The 17,134-nt window shown below is 42.0% G+C and overlaps 1 protein-coding gene across 7 annotated transcripts in view; it reads right to left on the bottom strand.

Moving 5' to 3' along the window:
- Positions 1-1,466: 1,466 nt before the first annotated feature.
- Positions 1,467-17,134, bottom strand: part of srcap (Snf2-related CREBBP activator protein) — a 121,389-nt gene continuing 105,721 nt past the window's right edge. For 5 of the 7 annotated variants that reach the window (XM_035404436.1, XM_035404437.1, XM_035404435.1 and 2 more), the window contains 5 exons: positions 16,229-16,343; positions 16,011-16,133; positions 12,823-13,017; positions 12,323-12,406; positions 1,467-7,500 (listed from right to left, as the gene is read on the bottom strand). In XM_035404436.1, coding sequence (XP_035260327.1) covers positions 3,724-7,500; positions 12,323-12,406; positions 12,823-13,017; positions 16,011-16,133; positions 16,229-16,343 — 4,294 coding nt within the window. In that variant the 3' untranslated portion in view covers positions 1,467-3,723. Of the gene's footprint in view, positions 7,501-7,764; positions 7,843-7,886; positions 8,216-12,322; positions 12,407-12,822; positions 13,018-16,010; positions 16,134-16,228; positions 16,344-17,134 lie in introns of those variants that run through there. The other 2 variants (XM_035404440.1, XM_035404441.1) reach the window with 2 other exon arrangements.

Genomic DNA, 17,134 nt, shown 5'->3' with positions numbered 1-17,134 from the left:
ACATGCAAAAGTTTTGCAGGCAGCAGTGCTACCCACAGTACCACTAGGGAAGGAGACGTAGGACCAGCAGAATTCAGCGGTTTTAAACAAGTGCAGTTCTATATACATGTCATTTCGCATGTACAGCCGATGAGTCGTTAGCAAGGTAGCGGACAGTAAACTCTGTGAAAATGCCGAAAGCGGAACTGTCTGAAGTTTGGGTGTATTTTATTTTAGTGCTTTTTAATTTCAGTCAGTATCTTGTGCCAGCTTGTATAGGACCGGTAACGTTACCTACCGGACCAGTGTAATGCTGATTGTAGAGTTAAATTTGACAGCCATCTGTACTGTTACAGTCGTTGTGTCGTGTCATTAGCAAGGTAGCTAACGTTATACACGATGAAAATGCCGAAAGCGGAACTGTCTAAAGTGTGGATGTATTTTATTTGGTTTTCTGAAATATGAATGAGTTTCCCGGAATGATTTTACAGATGCAGAAGCAATAACTGAAATGTAGTATTTTTAGTTAGGCAGCAAGCCAGTGTGATGAGTTAGAGATTTGCTACAGTCGGAAAGGGATTTGAACCAGTGTAAAAACCTGGGGGGATTTAGTCCATCAGGCATGTAAAAAGTTCTAAAAGGCGAAGGCAATACCCAGTGAGTAACAAGGGAAGTAGACGTCAGAGTTTGCGAAGTTGCACTGTTTGAAACGTGTGCACTTGTATATTTGTATATATGTTCGTTTTGGTTGATGTACCTAAAATGACCAATGGGGAGACCTTCTATGTGGGCTAGGAGCATTTGTGGGGGAAAAAAAGAAGAAAACACAAAATCCCCTTAGTTTGGGGCTTTGTGTGGACGTGTGAAGTTATTTACAAATTCTGTCTGTTGAAATGGGGTCAGAATGTAAAGAAATTAATGTTTTTAAAGGCTGAGAGTCTGTGGTTATTTCAGTGGGGAATCCTGAAAAGTGCCAAACTCTCGGTGTTGTATAGGCATGAGGCTTGCCCCACCAAGGCATAACTTGGCTGGATGGCATACCTGCCATCCCAATGTGGTCAAAAAGATGTCACAAATGACCCTTATTGTTGAGATGTCATCTCAGAATTTCACTTGTCACATTACCACTAGGTTGGTTATGATGCTGTCATTAAACTATTTCTCCACTTATATGTAGGTGAGGAGGGGTGGTGTGGTTAGGGTGCAATTGCAGACAGAGGGAGCAGTGAGACTAGGGCCCGGGAATGAGATGCACGCAGGAGCGACATGACGTCTAATCTCCTTACCTACATTGTGTGTAACCAGCACACAATAAAACGTGCGTCCCAGAACTATGGATTTTGTGGTTTATGGGAAGGACTACAGAACTCGTTACAGTAGGCTACCCTTACCTGCAGGACATTGATTGAATGATTGATCTCTGAAAAACTAGGAAAAATGCCTAGCTGATAAACCCAATAGATGTCAGATCATGAATTCAACGTTGCTTGAGTGGGAAAGTAGGGAAGCATTTATTTTGCAATAATGAATTTATAATTTTGTTACAGTAGAAGTGTGTGTGGACACTTCTGCAACACACATATTTCTTTTTCATAATTGCCTCCCATCAAGTAGTCTGGGGTTGGCTATGCATGACTACAATTCCATGATAACCGCATTACCAGTGGGGAATTTAAAAAATGCATTTAACTAGGTAGAACAAAAAAAATCACTAAGCATTTGCACCGATCCACATCAAATCTAAATCCACCCATATATTTATACAGCACAAATACACAGAAAAACATAATAAAAGGAATAAAACTGCAACCATGTTGCAAATGTAATTTAATAAATTTGTGCCAACATAAACCAAAACTCAATGCTAAAAATTGTCCAGTAGACTGGAGCAAGATTTTTTATATTTTCAAAATGGGGCCAATTCAGGAGAGCACAGAATATCGTTCTCATTCTAGTTAACAAGCTGAGCAATGCAGTCATTACGTTAGAGGAATTAAAATTAAAACGGGTGCAGCAAACAACAGGTGCCTCATGGGTAATTGTGCAATGGCATGGATGTCATGACTGAAACCCTTCCTCCCTCAGCCATTTACGAGTCAGTTTTCAGTGTTTTATGAGGCATGTGAGCTCAAATGTGCATTTTTAACAGTATTATAATTGCCCTACTTAATTTTCTGAGTGAAAACAGTAATTAGCATAACTGGGCATGGGTTACGCTGGGTTAGATGCTCCAGTTCAAATATTGCACAATATTGCAAAGATGACAGCCCTCAGCCTTCTCTTGAGTTCGGGAGATGCTTTCATTAATGTTACTATGAGCATGAGCCATTTTGTCAAAACCTGGAATAAGAAAACATACATTAACAAACTGCATTCCAAACCCTAAATAAACTTTATGCACAGCACAAAAGCCTGACAGTTTTTTTGGTCTTTTTATTGTCTTTCTTTTTTTGTTTTTTTAATCGTTCAAGTAAAATAATGTGGAATTACAAGAGAACGCAGGAATGTAGCAACTGAAAAATAGAAAGTAAAATAAGACCACCACCATATTTCACCCTTTCCATCAAAACACCACTCCCCCAAAAGCTTTCACAGAAGTAAGGCATTCCCAAAGTAAACTGACCACACATCGCACCACTCCCAGGACATCTGTCCACTTGTAACTGCTGCAGAGGTTTTTTCAGATTGCCATGGAATTTACCGCTTATGTGACTCAAGGTATTTACCTCAACTTCACAACCACTTAGTCCCCTATTAATTTAATCTTCATTCAAGATCCTTTTCATCAATTCAGCTATGTTTGAGAGCGAAATGGCTTATGTTTCGGAAAAGATGCAGGAGACAAATCTGCACATTCTTACCTGAAGAATTGCATTTTGAGAGTAATCAAGAATTGACAAAGAAAAAGAAGCAAACAGTAGGGACAATTTGTCAGCTGTGCAAATGTATAATCTTAAGAGTCAGATGGAGAGAAAATGACTAGGGAGGCCCAAGCAAAGAGTAACTCCAGCATAGTGCAGTAAAGAATAATTTCACAGACTCCCTCTTGTCTTACCTGGAATAAACTGACTTTATGCACACAAAACCAGAACATCTGTCAAAAATTCTCCAGAACCTGTCTAAAACTTTAAACATACTTCTAAACCCCAGCTCAAAATCATTAATGAATTCTGCATCAAGACAATCAAGCCTCATCAATAACTTCTGATCAGTGTATTCAGGGGTACAATTTGAAATCAGGGGTAAAGAATGTACTCTTCGGTCTTCTTTAATTGGGTTACAGTACATTGCCTGAATGAATAACCCCTCCAACCCACTGTTCCATACTTTAAAGTTTACATGTCCTTGCAGCACAGTCAGACAAGTCTATATAAAGTGACATCACCAGCGGCTCACAGAGCTTAATGTCTCTACTTAGTGGGGACATTAACCCCATTCACCATGCTCCTGTTTTTCCACTCAGTACATGGTAGCTGTCCAGGGAATTGTTCATCTTAGCCACTTTGCATCCAGGCTTGCATTGCTCGAACAGAATTGGTGAACAGCTCATGTAAGGGAATAGACCGGAGGGGAGGGATGCACAGAATTTTAAAGGGAGAGATTGCTGTTCAGAAACCTGCAGTCTCCTTCTCTGCTTTTTATCCCCATTAGTGGTCTCAGTTCCCTTCTCTGAAAGCTACTGACCAGTACCACCACCATTTCTTCCTTTCTATCAGTCAGCTATCCTCTCCCTCCATTTGCTCTTCAGGTCTTGGTACGACGAACATGGGTCTGTTGCTGATGGTGATGATTAGAAGAGGAGCGAGTGTTGCTTGCTGGGGTTCGGGCTTGAGCAGCTGCCAGAGCAGCCACGCTGCGCAGCACCCTGTCAGGTGTCCCTTCACTGGAGCCGATGCTCAACTCTGGCCCCCGGCTCTGTAATAAAGTAGGGGAATCTCTCTCCTGGTGTCTCCACTTTTCCTTTCGACTCTTTCTATCTCTGTCTGCTCTTTCCCTGGGATTTCTCTTCTTCCCAGGCTGGTCTCTACTTTCCTGACCCCTTTCTTGGTCACTACAAGAGGAAGCGGCACGGGAGTGGGAAAAGAGAGGGCCAGTGCTTTGAGAGCTGAAGCTATGGGTGCGCTGGCTGCTCACACTGCTGCTCCGACTCCGGCTGCTACCCTCCCCACCTTCACTACTTGTACTGCTACTTGTACTTTGGCCTTGGGGTGACACGCTGCATCTCCCCTCCGCTTCTTTCTTTGCAGCCTTTTTTGCTGGTTTCTTGGCTCTTTTATTCTCCATTTCCAAGGGAGGTACCAAGCAGCCAGGTCGCTGGCGAGTAGAGCGAGCAGTACGGCTGGTGGTGGTGGGGGCCTGTCTGCTACTTTCTGCTTTGTTTGTGCAGGAGTTTGGCTCTTGTGACACTCTTCCCCAAGGTTTATTTCTCCATTCAGGAGCCCTAATCTGCCCCACTCCTCTTAATCCTGCATCCAGTCCTCTGCCTCCATGACTACTCGACCCTTCATTTCCTCTGCCACGCATGGCTAGAAGTTTAGCCGCAGCATTCAGGGCTGAGCACCTCTTTCCCAGGACTTCTGGAACAGCTGGTGACTGTGGTGTGCATTCAGGGGAAGGCTGAGGGCCTAAGGATTTTCGGGTGGCCCTAGCAGAAACATTACTGCCAGGCTTGTCTCTGGCTCCTCTGTCTGGAGTAGAAGCTGATCTTTTTTTCCTTCTGTTATTGGCATCTTTGTCTGATTCCATCTCTCCAATCTCTTCTGCTTGTTCCAGCTTCTTCTGGGATGCTCGGGTGAGGCGTTGCTCCTTTATATCCCCACAAGATTCATCAGAGTCAGATGACAAGGACTGTTGTTGAGGAATTGGAAATGGCATAGGAGGACAGGCTGACTCAGAATGCCTGGCGTGAAGGAAACAAGGCACTCCCTCCATGTTGTCCCCCTTCTCTCTCTCAGCATTCACATGCTCTTGTTTCCTCTTCATTGGTGCGACACATGCTTCCTCCTTTATGGAGAGAGGCAAACAGGTGGAGGTGGAATTTGAAGAAACTGAGGAGGGGGAGGAAGAACGTGCAGAGTCTTGACTGCTCTGTCGACTGCTGAGTCTCTTCTGGTCAGTGTTCCTGTTCTCCTCAGGTCTATTTCGGTCCTCTTTCTCTTGATTGCCAGCCCCCTCAATTTCAAGAGTGGTTTGGTTCACCGCAAATGAGGGTGAAGGTGTCGGTGAATGAGGGTCTAATTCTTGGCTCCCGGATATGCATGTGACAACTCTCTTGTTTGGCTGAGATGAACCCCCTTGCTCACAGAAACCTTCCACTTCTTTCCCTTCCTTCTCATTTTCTACAGTGTCTTTTTGCTTTGTGGACTCCCTGTTCTGTGTTCTTTCATGCACCTCCTCCTCTGATGCAGTTTCTGTATCCTTCCCACCCTGATCTTCCTCTTCTGCTTTAACCAGTTCAGCTTCATTCTTGATGGCACCCTGAGTGGGACAGGATGTTAAGAGAGTAGCAGCAGATCCATCCAGTTGGGTGCAGGCACTGTTCAGGGTACTGCTACAACTGTGTACTTCTGTTGTTGGAGTGGCTCTGTCTGAATGTGGGCTAAGTGGGCAGGCTGCAGGGGAGGACACAGGGTCCAAATCAACCTTTCCCATCCAGATGGGCTCACTTACTTTTAGAGAGCCCTTACGAGGGCGACCCCTCTTGCGTTTTGGAGAGGAAGAGGGGCTCCCTTCTACACTGCCTGTTCTTTCCACCTCCATAATCAGGGCAGAGGAGGGCAGCTCTGTAGGAGAATCTGTTACTCTGTGCGGCATCTTGGGAGGACGACCTCTCTTGCGTTTTCCTGGGGAAGTTGTGTTCACATTAGGAATGACATAATTGCAAGTTTGTAGAGAACTCATGGAATCCTTGCTTCCTTCCAGTTTAATATCCTTTTTTCGAGGAAAGTTGGGAGATAAACTAGTCCTCCTCTCTCCTCTTCCCCTTCCTCTTCCTGGTTGCTGCTCTCCTAATTGGGCAGCCATGCGAGACTCTGTCTCTAGCCGTCGCCGCACAGGTAAGTTTCTCAAGACCGGCATATCTGGAGAATGGTGGGTGGGTGAGTAGGGAGAGATCACTCCAGCCCTACTTGGGTAAGCTGAAGGGGAGTTTTGGGATAGCTGAAGTAGTGGTGATATTTTCGAAGGTGACATTTGTCCTGTTACTTTGTTCTCCTTTTGAGAAGAGCTGGGTCTGTCAGGAGTCGGAGGTACAGTTCCTCTACTTAGCTCATTTACTGATTTGCTCGTCTGAGCACTTCCATCTGGTTTCCCAGTGCTTGATCCTCCTCCTCCACTTACTCTCCTTTTCCTTTTCTTGGGCTCCTTATCTTCTACCACAGTGACTAGGCGGCCTGGCAGCTTCCGGAGGACTTTAGCAGATGGTGAGTCTTCAGGAAGGCCACTCAAGACCTCCCCATCAGCAGATTGCCGCTTTCGTGGAGACCGGGCAAGGGTGGAAAGGACTACAGGGTGAGAAGGCAGCGTTACCAAATGGGGAGTCAGCTGCTCATGGGCTGGGTTATTTGTGTGCTGTGTGCCACTATCATAATGTTGGGTGTGGGCAGAAACACATTGAGGTTTAGGGGAACCTACTGGTGTTTGGATCAAGCTACTTGCAGTCAATACAGTCCCTTTGAAATCCCCATGTTGCTTCTTGTCATTCACAATGGGGGACTGAAGAATAGCTTCCATGGACACCTTGGAAGAATCTGATTGAATCCCTTCCAACTGGTCTTTACCTTCCTCATCACTTAAAGAATGACAGGGGGAGGCTAAAGGGGCTTGGATAGTGTGAAAGATTACAGTTGCAGGAGTAAAGGCAGTGGAAGGCACAAGGCTGGGCAGATGCAAGGGGGATGCAGGAAAAGGTGCTGATTGGGATCCAGGCATCAAATCTGAACCAGAAGAAGGGCAAACCCACCCAAGGTTTGTCGGTTCTAGAACCATTGGGAAAGGTGACATTGTCTGGGCTTTCTCTATGTGGACAGGTGAGTGATTGGTTGAAGCAGAGAAATCTTTGGTTGTATCCCTTCCTTGCAGAGCGCAGTAGCTACTGTCAGGCACTTCTCTCATCACTGGTTGTGGCATTGGGTTGTCCTTCTTGAGCTTGACACAGCCAGGATCAACACGATGCTGTTGAGGAACATGAGCAGACTGAGCGAGAAAAGCAGAAGGCAAATCTTTATTTAAGTTCACCTCCTCTGTTCCCTTTCCCGTATCCTCAGCCCTAACACGTGTTGGGGTTAGTTTGGGGTCTTCAACAGGTGTTGTTGTTGCCCCTCTGAGTCTCCCACTGGCGCGAGTGGAGGGTGCCCCCTTCTCCTTGTGTTTTCGGGGGCGACGGTTGGGTGTGGGATGCAGGGTTTCCTCAGCACAGGGCAATGGACCAGACTCCTCATCATCACTGTCAGAAGTCAGCGGCAATTTCAGACCCTCCTCCTTTGCCTGGTCCAGACCTTTCCTGGCTGCTTCAACCTGTTCCTGTAAGCACAGCAAACAGGAATAGTTGACAACATTATGCATGCTTGCTTTTGGCATATTATTACCAACTACTCTGAAGGCCCAACCTTAGAAATAATGATAAAAGTTGCATTTAGTATGTGCTTGAATGAAGGTGGTCACACAGACCTATGTGACCTAGAATTTACATTGGGAGCACTGGTGTGACCACAAACAATTGTCCTGGTGTGCCTGTCATTTTTTAATTACTTTTTTAACGCTAGAAAGGCCGCGTTTTTTAACTACCTTCTACTGCCAAGCCTGAAGCCCAGTGCAGTCAGGTTGATCCAGCATTACAGCATCAATTTCTGCACCAACAGCAACCTAATTTCATAAAGATTATGAAACCACACGTTGGAAATCTATTTTCTTGAAATAAAGGACACAGCTGTATCAATTTCAACACTTATTTCTAAATAACAGAATTCTTGTTATATAGGCTTTTGGAAAATGTGTCAAGCCATATTACAGGCACACTGAGAAAAGTGCTAAAATGCACATAACGCAAAATGGAAAAAATAGTTGATGAAATAAAAGTGCAATATTAAAAAACGGTAATTCCTTCACAGTCATACCAAATTCAGCTGGCTTCTCCCTTCCCTTGCTCCCACTATGTGGAGTACCCTTTTTCCATCTCTGGGGAGTTATAATAGTGTTGTTTCTGTAACTTCAACGTCCACAATTATTGATCCCCATGCTGAAACCAATCAATGTAAATCATTGTCATGAAATGACTGCAATTAATTAATTCTGTGTGATTATATGTGCGAAATGAGTTGACAGTGCTTAATCAGACAATTCGTATCAGTCGGTCATTCAGTGGCTGAATAGCTTACCAGAGGAGAAAGCAACCCATTCACACCGGGCTACCAGCACCTGTTATCTACCGTCTGGCAGGGTTTTTTTTTTTGTGTGAAGGAAATGGCACAAACAGCTGTATTTCTTTAATGTGTCGATTTTTTACAACTCAACTTAAAAACAGTTATTTTAAGCTGAAATATTTAGGAAAAGTTGTGGAAAGGAGGAGTTTTGCATTTGCGGTGCTGGAGTAATTTTAAAAACGCCCAATGGCGTCACCTTTGGCCTTTACAGTGTTAAATAATGCGAACAACCTATCGCTATCAGACAAACTAACATGTTTATTTTCCCAGTAACCATTCTAACCAAACAAACATCCACTTCTCTTTACTCACCCCTATTCAGGTTTTAGATAAGCGAAAATAGCTTCATGGCGGTCCTTTCGCTGGCAGCTGCCAAGCAAGGTAGCATTCCCTAAACCACGGGTGGGCAATTCCGGTCCTGGAGGGCCAATGTGTATGCAGGTTTTTGTTTCCACCAATTACCCTGGTTAAATGAGCTAAATGGCTCCAAATTGCTAAATATGCACCAACACTGGTTCACTCTTAGATTATATCACAGTAAAATATTTCTGGTCTTTATGGTCTTCAGCTGTCCCCATGCCCTTATCAAGAAAGGTAGCTAAAATATAAGATTGTGCTAATACTACAGCAAATTAAATCATTAAAACCAGAAATTGACATGAGAAACAGATAAAGTTCTCCTTTCCCACGTCTTTCCTAAACATGAGATAACTGAGCCAGTTTTTTTCCCCTGAAGGCTAATAAAATGAAATCAATTTATCAATCAATTAATATTAGTGATTTGGAAGACTCATCCTCCTCGACCAGCGGCAAAGCTGTTCAAGACATCCAATCAGGAGGATAGGAAGCAGCACATAGCAAACAATTGTTACTTATCCTGTTTGTCAAAAAAAAACCAATATCAAGATATCTTTTCACAAAGAAAAAATAATCCTCAAGAACCCATAAAGTCAGCCAAACTGGATTTTCTGTAATTTCCAATTTTTTGAAAAACTTCTCCTGAACTATTTACCATGTCAATATGCACTTTTACACCAATTTATTCATTGGAAGGTCCTCTTTAAAGGTTATATAAATATAGCAACAGCTGTTTCTCCAAAAACATGGCAGCTATAAGCCAGTACATGTCAAATGGTTTAAAGAGTATGTTTAAATGGCTCCAGTGTGATTTTGATGTTAATTGGCTACACTGCACTTTGAATTTGCAATATTAAAATGACTGGAACTTGTCCTGCTTGACCTAGATGCTTAAAACCAAATTCACAGATTGTGCCCTTCCTGGCTAAACATGGCAGATGACTTTTTAAAAATCTCATGGGCTTGTTATTTGGGGGTTCAGTTTTGGTGTTTGTTTTTTTGCGGTTTCTCTCTTTTTCTTTTTTTCCTATTGGTACTCTGTAAAGCGTCTGTGACAGTACTCTGTAAAAAAAGCGCCATTCAAATAAAATTTAACTGAATTGGACTCAATGTCCACCATATTGGATTGTTAACACACTTAAAATATTTCTTATGGGTTCATTAAAGGTTGGACAAATTAAGCCAATGAACTTCCTCCAACATCATATCCTCCTCCATAGGTTTGAAATATCAGTTGGTGTCACTGGGCAAGCCCTTTTTTCCTTGTACTGTACATGCTCCCTCTTGGGAACATCCTGTCATGGTGCTAACTATCACTGCTATGCAAATGACATGCAACTTTATATATCTTTCAAACCAAGCAAAGTTGATCCACTAGCTAAGTTACACGCCTGTCTTAAACATGTAAAGGCTTGGATTAACCAAAATTTCCTCATGTTGAATTCTCATAATACTGAGATGCTCGCAGTAGCTCTTAAAGATAAGTTCCTCCAGTTTTCCTTAAATATAAATGGCTTCTCTGTCTCCTCCAAAGCAGTAGTTAAAAACTTTGTTGTAGCTTTTGATTCAGCTCTCTCCTTTCAGGCCTACATTAATATCACACGAGTGGCCTTCTTCCACCTAAATAACGTATCTAAATTACTAAAAATGGTGCATGCCTTTGTATCATAGGCTTGATTACTGTGAAGTTTTATTGTTAGGTTGCACCAACTCGGCCTTGACCAACTTGTATAGGCTGCAGCTGCTAGGGTCCTTACTAGAACTATGAAATGGGAAAATATCAGTCCAGTGCTTAAATCTCTTCATTGGCTGCCTGTCAAATCTTGAACTGACAATAAGATCTTGGACGTATAAAGCTTTAAACAGTTTAGCCCCCGACTACTTTAGTGAGATACTTATTCCTTACTCTCCCCCAGGATTACTTTGTTCACAAAATTCCATGAGTATCTAGAATTAGATCCTGTCTTATGGACCTCCTTACTTCGTGAGCTCTCAATCACGGTTGATGGCACCACAGTGACTGCCTCTCACTCTGCCAAGATCTTGGGGGTGGTCCTGGATGACCAACTGGACCTCAAGGAGCACATCAAGGAACATCACGGTCCTGCAGATTCCTTCTGTACAACATCAGAAGGATTCGACCATACCTGACGACGCACTCCACCCAGCTGCTCGTCCAGGCTACAGTGACCTCTCGCCTTGATTACTGCAACTCTCTCCTTGCAAGCCTGCCAGCTTGTGCCATACAGCCACTACAGATGATTCAGAATACCGCTGCCCGACTCATCTACAACCTCCCCAAATTCTCCCACGTCACTGCTCTGCTGCGATCACTTCACTGGCTACCGGTCGCCGCCGGTTCAAAGCCCTGACCCTTGCCTACACTGCTGCCAACAGGACAGCCCCCATCTACTTGCAGGACATGACTCAATTCTATGTGCCTGCTCGACCACTCCGCTCTGCGGCAGCAGGGCGCCTTGTAACCCCTCCGACCCGCCCAAAGGGATCACAGAGCTTCTCCACCCTAGCTCCCCAGTGGTGGAACGATCTCCCCGTCCCTCTCCGAACCTCCCCCTCACTACCCATCTTCCGCCGTGGCCTGAAGACTCATCTCTTCAGACTATACCTAGACTAACCACCACCACACTGTATATTTCACTCTTTTATAAAAAATTAAAAAAACTGAAAAAAAACCCCCCCCTTTTCCTGTCACTTGTTGCCCCATCCCAGCACTTCTTGGTAATTTGTATTTGTCCTAATACTGTAGCTTATTCTTCTGCCTAGTTGGCTTTGCAGATGTATATATATAGCCGGGTTCCTCTCCAGATTTCTTCCCATTGGGGAGTTCTCTCGCCACCGTTTGAGTGTTTTCTCCCCACTGGGAGTTTTTACCTTATGTACTTGCTATTTGGGGATTCAGGTCTGGTGTTTGCTCTTTTGGCTGTGTTTCTTGCCTTGCTACTCTGTAAAGCGTCTTTGTGACAGTTCTCTGTAAAAACTGCTGCACAAATAAAACAGAATTGAATTGAACTTACATGTGCTTGGAACTAAGATGGTTTGATGAATTATACAACTAGGTAGACTTATTTGTGCACAATTAGAAGTACAAATGGTGTTGGTGGAGAACTCTTAAAAAATGTATTAAAAAGCAACAATCATTCAGATATCACAAAAAGGTGGCGTTATATAGTGCCAAATTCACTAAATCAAAATAATCACTAGTGCACGCAGAGGTCTCAAAGGTGATGCAGTGGTCTGTCATATCAATAGGAACTAGAGCAACAGAACTGAAAATATAGTTTTATTTTAGAATCATTACACTGGAAAAATATGGGGTTAGCCTGTATAACATCTGTGAGGACATCTATGATGTCCAGATGTATATGTTCATGTGTGGCATCAGTACAACTCAACTTATGGCAAAGCAGACAAAGTTAAAATTTCTTCTCAGCGATGCTGATAGAAACCTGCGAAACAGCTCAGTGACAATTTTGTCAATTTACTACTCTGCAGCGAGTACATTGCTACACATTAACACTGCACACTTCCAGGGGTAGCAGGTTTACCTCAGCCTGTTTCAACTCCTCCTTGCAAACATCTTCCAGCGAGGCCTCCAAAAAATTCATGGCATAGCGCTCTATAGGAGTAAGCTGTAAGACAGTAATTGAAAGAAAGGTGAATAATATAAATAACTGCTCATAAATAGTATCCTCTCTTGTAAGTTATAAACTGTAGAAATAATTCAAGAGGGGAATTTACTAAAGGAAAAACAAAATAGACATTGTTACAGTTATGAGCAGTTTTTGTTCCTAGTCAAGTATGGGCACAGCAGAATGTCAAATGTACGATGAAACTTGAATGGCCAAACCCTATACTTACACCACAACCAGCATCTTACTCCCAACAGTACTTTATTTCTGTGGTTAATACATTGTCGCAATAAAATGAATGTTCACTAAAAGTAATTGATTAATACATTAAGGGCAGTGTTCATATTTTAGAAAATTTCTACAATGCAAGGGACTTCTGGATATTCCACACATATACAATATTCTATCACAATCACCTGCTCAACAAGAGCAGCTATTTCTTGCTCAGCCTTGGAGAGCTCCTCCTCTTCCTGTTGCTGCTCTCGCACCGCTGCTTCACCAGGCTCTTCAAATGGGATGCTCTCATTGAATTCAGCCAGTTCAGCCACCTGTTCCGCTTTAGCTTGGGAAGCAGCCACAATGTCTTCCTCGTCCTCTGCACGGCACAGGGCCTAAGTAGAAAAGTATTTTTACAACATACTCTTAATTACTTACAATGTGCATATTATATGCCCTGTATGCTCACCAAAATATGTCCAGCAAATGAAATCAACGTCCAGCCTCACAATGTATACCAACAGACCTCACAAAGATGACTAGGCATAGCCTGACACACACACACAAACTAATTTCCCCTTATTTCCATTGTAATGGGGACTTCTGCAGATGTTCAAATGTACAAGTGTCCGAATGACACAGCGTACAAAGTTTCTAAGCCTGGGCAGAATTTTACAGTACCTTTTAATATAAATAAAAAATAGTCAAATGTCCTTTCAGGGATCTATGCATACTTAGGTAATTACAATCAATCACTTACAAACACCCGTCTGTTGTAGACACCTGAATATATAAAAGGTTTAATGTTTCAGTGAACCTGTCTGGTGATACCAAAAAGCAACAATACATGATAATTTTACAAACAAAAAAGCTTTGTTTGCCAGGCCATTCAGTGCCACTCTTTTGAATGTAAGGACAAGGATAATCCGTTCTCTGCACATTTGAGACCAGGCTTCTGAGAACATTTTACATAGACCATTCCAGAACACAGAGATTAGAGCTTGAAACATTCTCTATAGCTTGAGTCTGAGCCAAGACCACGTGCTGCAGAATTTTGAAAGCCTGACCCAATTTGAGCCCGACTTAAAGGAATATTATGCAGGATTGTGCAGGACCTAAAAACACTACACACTTTCCAACAGTTTATGGCATGTTTCATTTGAATTTTATTACAAAGAGTGAAAGCCTAGCATATCTGCGTGAGGGGTTGCTTCAGCACAGCATTCTGCATTCAACCATAACACAAGCACTCATTGTAGCATAATAGTTTTTTTTCCCTTCACAAGATTTCACTAATTTTACTTTCCTTCACAAGATTTTACTCATTTTGCCAATTCATCAGCAAATTCTTGGGGGACTGGATCAGAAGAACAGGAAGCATGAAGTCTAGTTAGCATATATACGAACATGTACACATTACTGCTTGCAACATTGTCATATTTTTGATAGTTAGTCACATTAGTCGTGAGAGACAACTTAAGCCTATGCTAATAATGCTCAGCCAGCACATTTCTATAGGGAGCTAACTAAGCCCAAGCTGTTCGTATGGAATGGAATGGCATGGAAAATACTCGTTCAAATACTCAAATACTCAATTTACTGTGCGGTGCTAGGTGAACGTATATTTTACTCTGGAGTGATCATCATAGTAACATGTCGTCCCATCCCCATGCAACAAATTACATTCTGTAGAGTACAGAAAAACATACAAGAGTGAATGATTACATATTTAGGTATGTGTACCACTGTGTCACAATGTTTTTGCATTATGTTTCAATATCAACGTTAATCTTAAACCATCATAAAGGGGCACATTTATATGCTTTATAATGTATAATAAGCATTTTATTCATTTTTGGAGAGGTTTTGGATATTCCTTCAGACCCCTAGATATTAGACCCTTATACTGATAAAAAGATTAAAGTAATTTAAGTAATTTTCACTTCATGCAAAAGTGAAAACAGCCAAAACAGTTCATTTGTAGTCAAATATGATGTTATAATTTACAGCAATGCAGAATTCAGATATTTTGGAAAGATTTGGAAACACCAAGGGACACCAGGGTACACTGCTTATAGTTTTCTTCCTAGATCTTTGTAGTTCCTCAGATTTTGCATTCTTGCATATAGTTTTTCCTGATATATGTTATCTCTCAGTATTTGTTTTCAAAGTGTACATTTAAGCATTTTTGCCATGGTAATTCCATTTGTGGCACTTTATTTGTACCTAAATTACGAATATAATCTCATCTAATTTAGTATAGGGAATGGATTCATTTAAGCCATTTTCTAAGTCTTAGTGGTACTCTCATCTGGAGTTAAAGACTAGATTTGGCATCTGCACAAAGTAATTAAAGTTTCAAAGGGCTCGGAAGCCTCCAAGGTTGCCTGCAACCTCTAGATTTTTTTTTTTTTTTTTTTGGAAAGACCTACCATTTTTCTTTTTGATTTGCAACATAGTGCATTATGTTGCTTATATTTAACCAGCTCATTCCTTGTGTATTAATGGTAGTATAAATCATATTATATATTGCAGCATTAGTATTGATACATAATGGATGCAAACAGGATTTCTAGGAGACGGAACTCTTGACGACTTGCTGTAATCCCCATTTTATCCATTTTGGATAGATTTGGGGACGCTAAGTGGTGCTGAAATACAGTTTACAAATTACCATGTAAAACCACAGTAGTTGCTTCTGCATAAAGAGATTATGAAAACTAGGAATACCGCCTCACGGTTGTATGCCTCCGCCCTCCAAAGCAAAAACGTGTTTTGTGAAGTCACACTGACCTTGACCTTTGACCACCAAAATCTAATCAGTTCATCCTTGAGTCCAAGTGGACGTTTGTGCCAAATTTGAAGAAATTCACTCAAGGCGTTCCTGAGATATCGCGTTCACGAGAATCGGGACGGACGGACAGACAGACAACCCGAAAACATAATGCCTCCGGCCACAGCTGTGCCATCGCGGAGGCATAAAAACATAAACCAGCAGACTCCGTGGCTCTTCTTTTTATTTTTTATGAAAGTTGTATAAATGCTCTCATTTTTAACGTGGGCATTTCCTACCGCTTCTAACAAAACCCTGTAAATTTTAAAATACTGCAAAATATCCATGGTAGTAAGCAATTGAACTGAATTTAACACTTGACTCACTTGCAAACATTGCTGTCAATTATCATCAGTGCTTAATTCATGGCAAATTACTTTATCCAATTAAGACTGAGGTGGTGCAAATGGGATAATTGAGAAGGGGCTCAACAAAGAGGCTATCGCAATCTCTAGTTGGCGGAGGACTGAAGTACAATGTGAGAAAACAAGTGTTCAAACTAGTGTGTGTGTGCATTGTTTAAAAACAGAATGAAAACTGCCACTGTTACGTTACCTGCTCAAGAATGATTGTGTGCTGTTTACTGAGTGCATCCTCTTCCTCTGGACGGGGATGTAGACTTACATCCACCTCTTTCTTCTCCCCCTCACAAACATCAAAGAGTTCTCTGATTGTTTGCTGAAACCAAAACAAACATTAATCCTCCTATAAGCCTTTTTAAAATAAAATTGTTTTGCATCCCTACACCACAAATATGTGCAAGAAAGACAGACCTGTTTGAAAAAGGCAGTGGTGAAGTTGCCTCCCTCAATGGCCATGTCTCCCAGCATTCTCTTCTGGTTTGCTTTTTTCAGGATGTTCTCTTCCACTGTGCGCTCACTTATCAGCCTGAGAGTGGGCAAAGAACCATCAATAACATCAATATCGCACAATGACCTGTCTGGGTGCCGTAGAGAATTTTTTACCTTAAGTCTGATAGACCTACCTGCTCATTTTAAAGACTAACAAAAATAAAATCATTTTTATGCACTAAAATAGTATGACTGAACAATAATACATCAAACTTGGCAAGGTATTTTGTGGCATTAGGGGGTCAGTTCCAATTTGTGAAATCGTTATTGCTGGTACGATCCATTTTTTGCCTCACTAATTCGTTATGTCCATTCACCTAATTTTTCATGCCGTTTCATTCCAGTTTGCTAGTTAGAATTATGGCTGAAATGTTCTCCTCAACATTTCCTCACTTTAATAAGACACAATGGTCTCTTGCAGTTTCGCAGCAAAACTTGCTACTGACAGTGCTAGCTGTACTAAAATCGGCAAGACAGATAAACACATCAACATCTTTTCTTGTTGCTATTCAGGAAATCTACTTTGTCTAGTCATGTAGGCAACTATTCTTTGAACATAACTAACTAGCAAGTGAAAGTTTAATATATGGCTCCAGTACAACCTGCTAGCTTGAATGTCAGATTCAATAGTCAACTCCGGCAGCTAGCAGCAAGATACTGCTTCTAGCTAATAATTACTGTAACAGGTTGTCCACATCAGCTGTTCATGCCAGGAAATACCCATTTGGCTGCTGAACTTAGTTATTTGCATTACCTAGATTGCTTATAATCCATATTTCAAACATTCACAAATGCAAGCTTATAAACAAATCAAAGCTACAACGCATG

This window comes from Anguilla anguilla, chromosome 2 (genome assembly GCF_013347855.1).
Source record: "Anguilla anguilla isolate fAngAng1 chromosome 2, fAngAng1.pri, whole genome shotgun sequence".
In the NCBI taxonomy this organism is placed as follows: domain Eukaryota; kingdom Metazoa; phylum Chordata; class Actinopteri; order Anguilliformes; family Anguillidae; genus Anguilla; species Anguilla anguilla.
The sequence above is the reverse complement of the archived record's forward strand: the minus strand, read 5'-3'. Positions and strand labels throughout refer to the sequence as shown.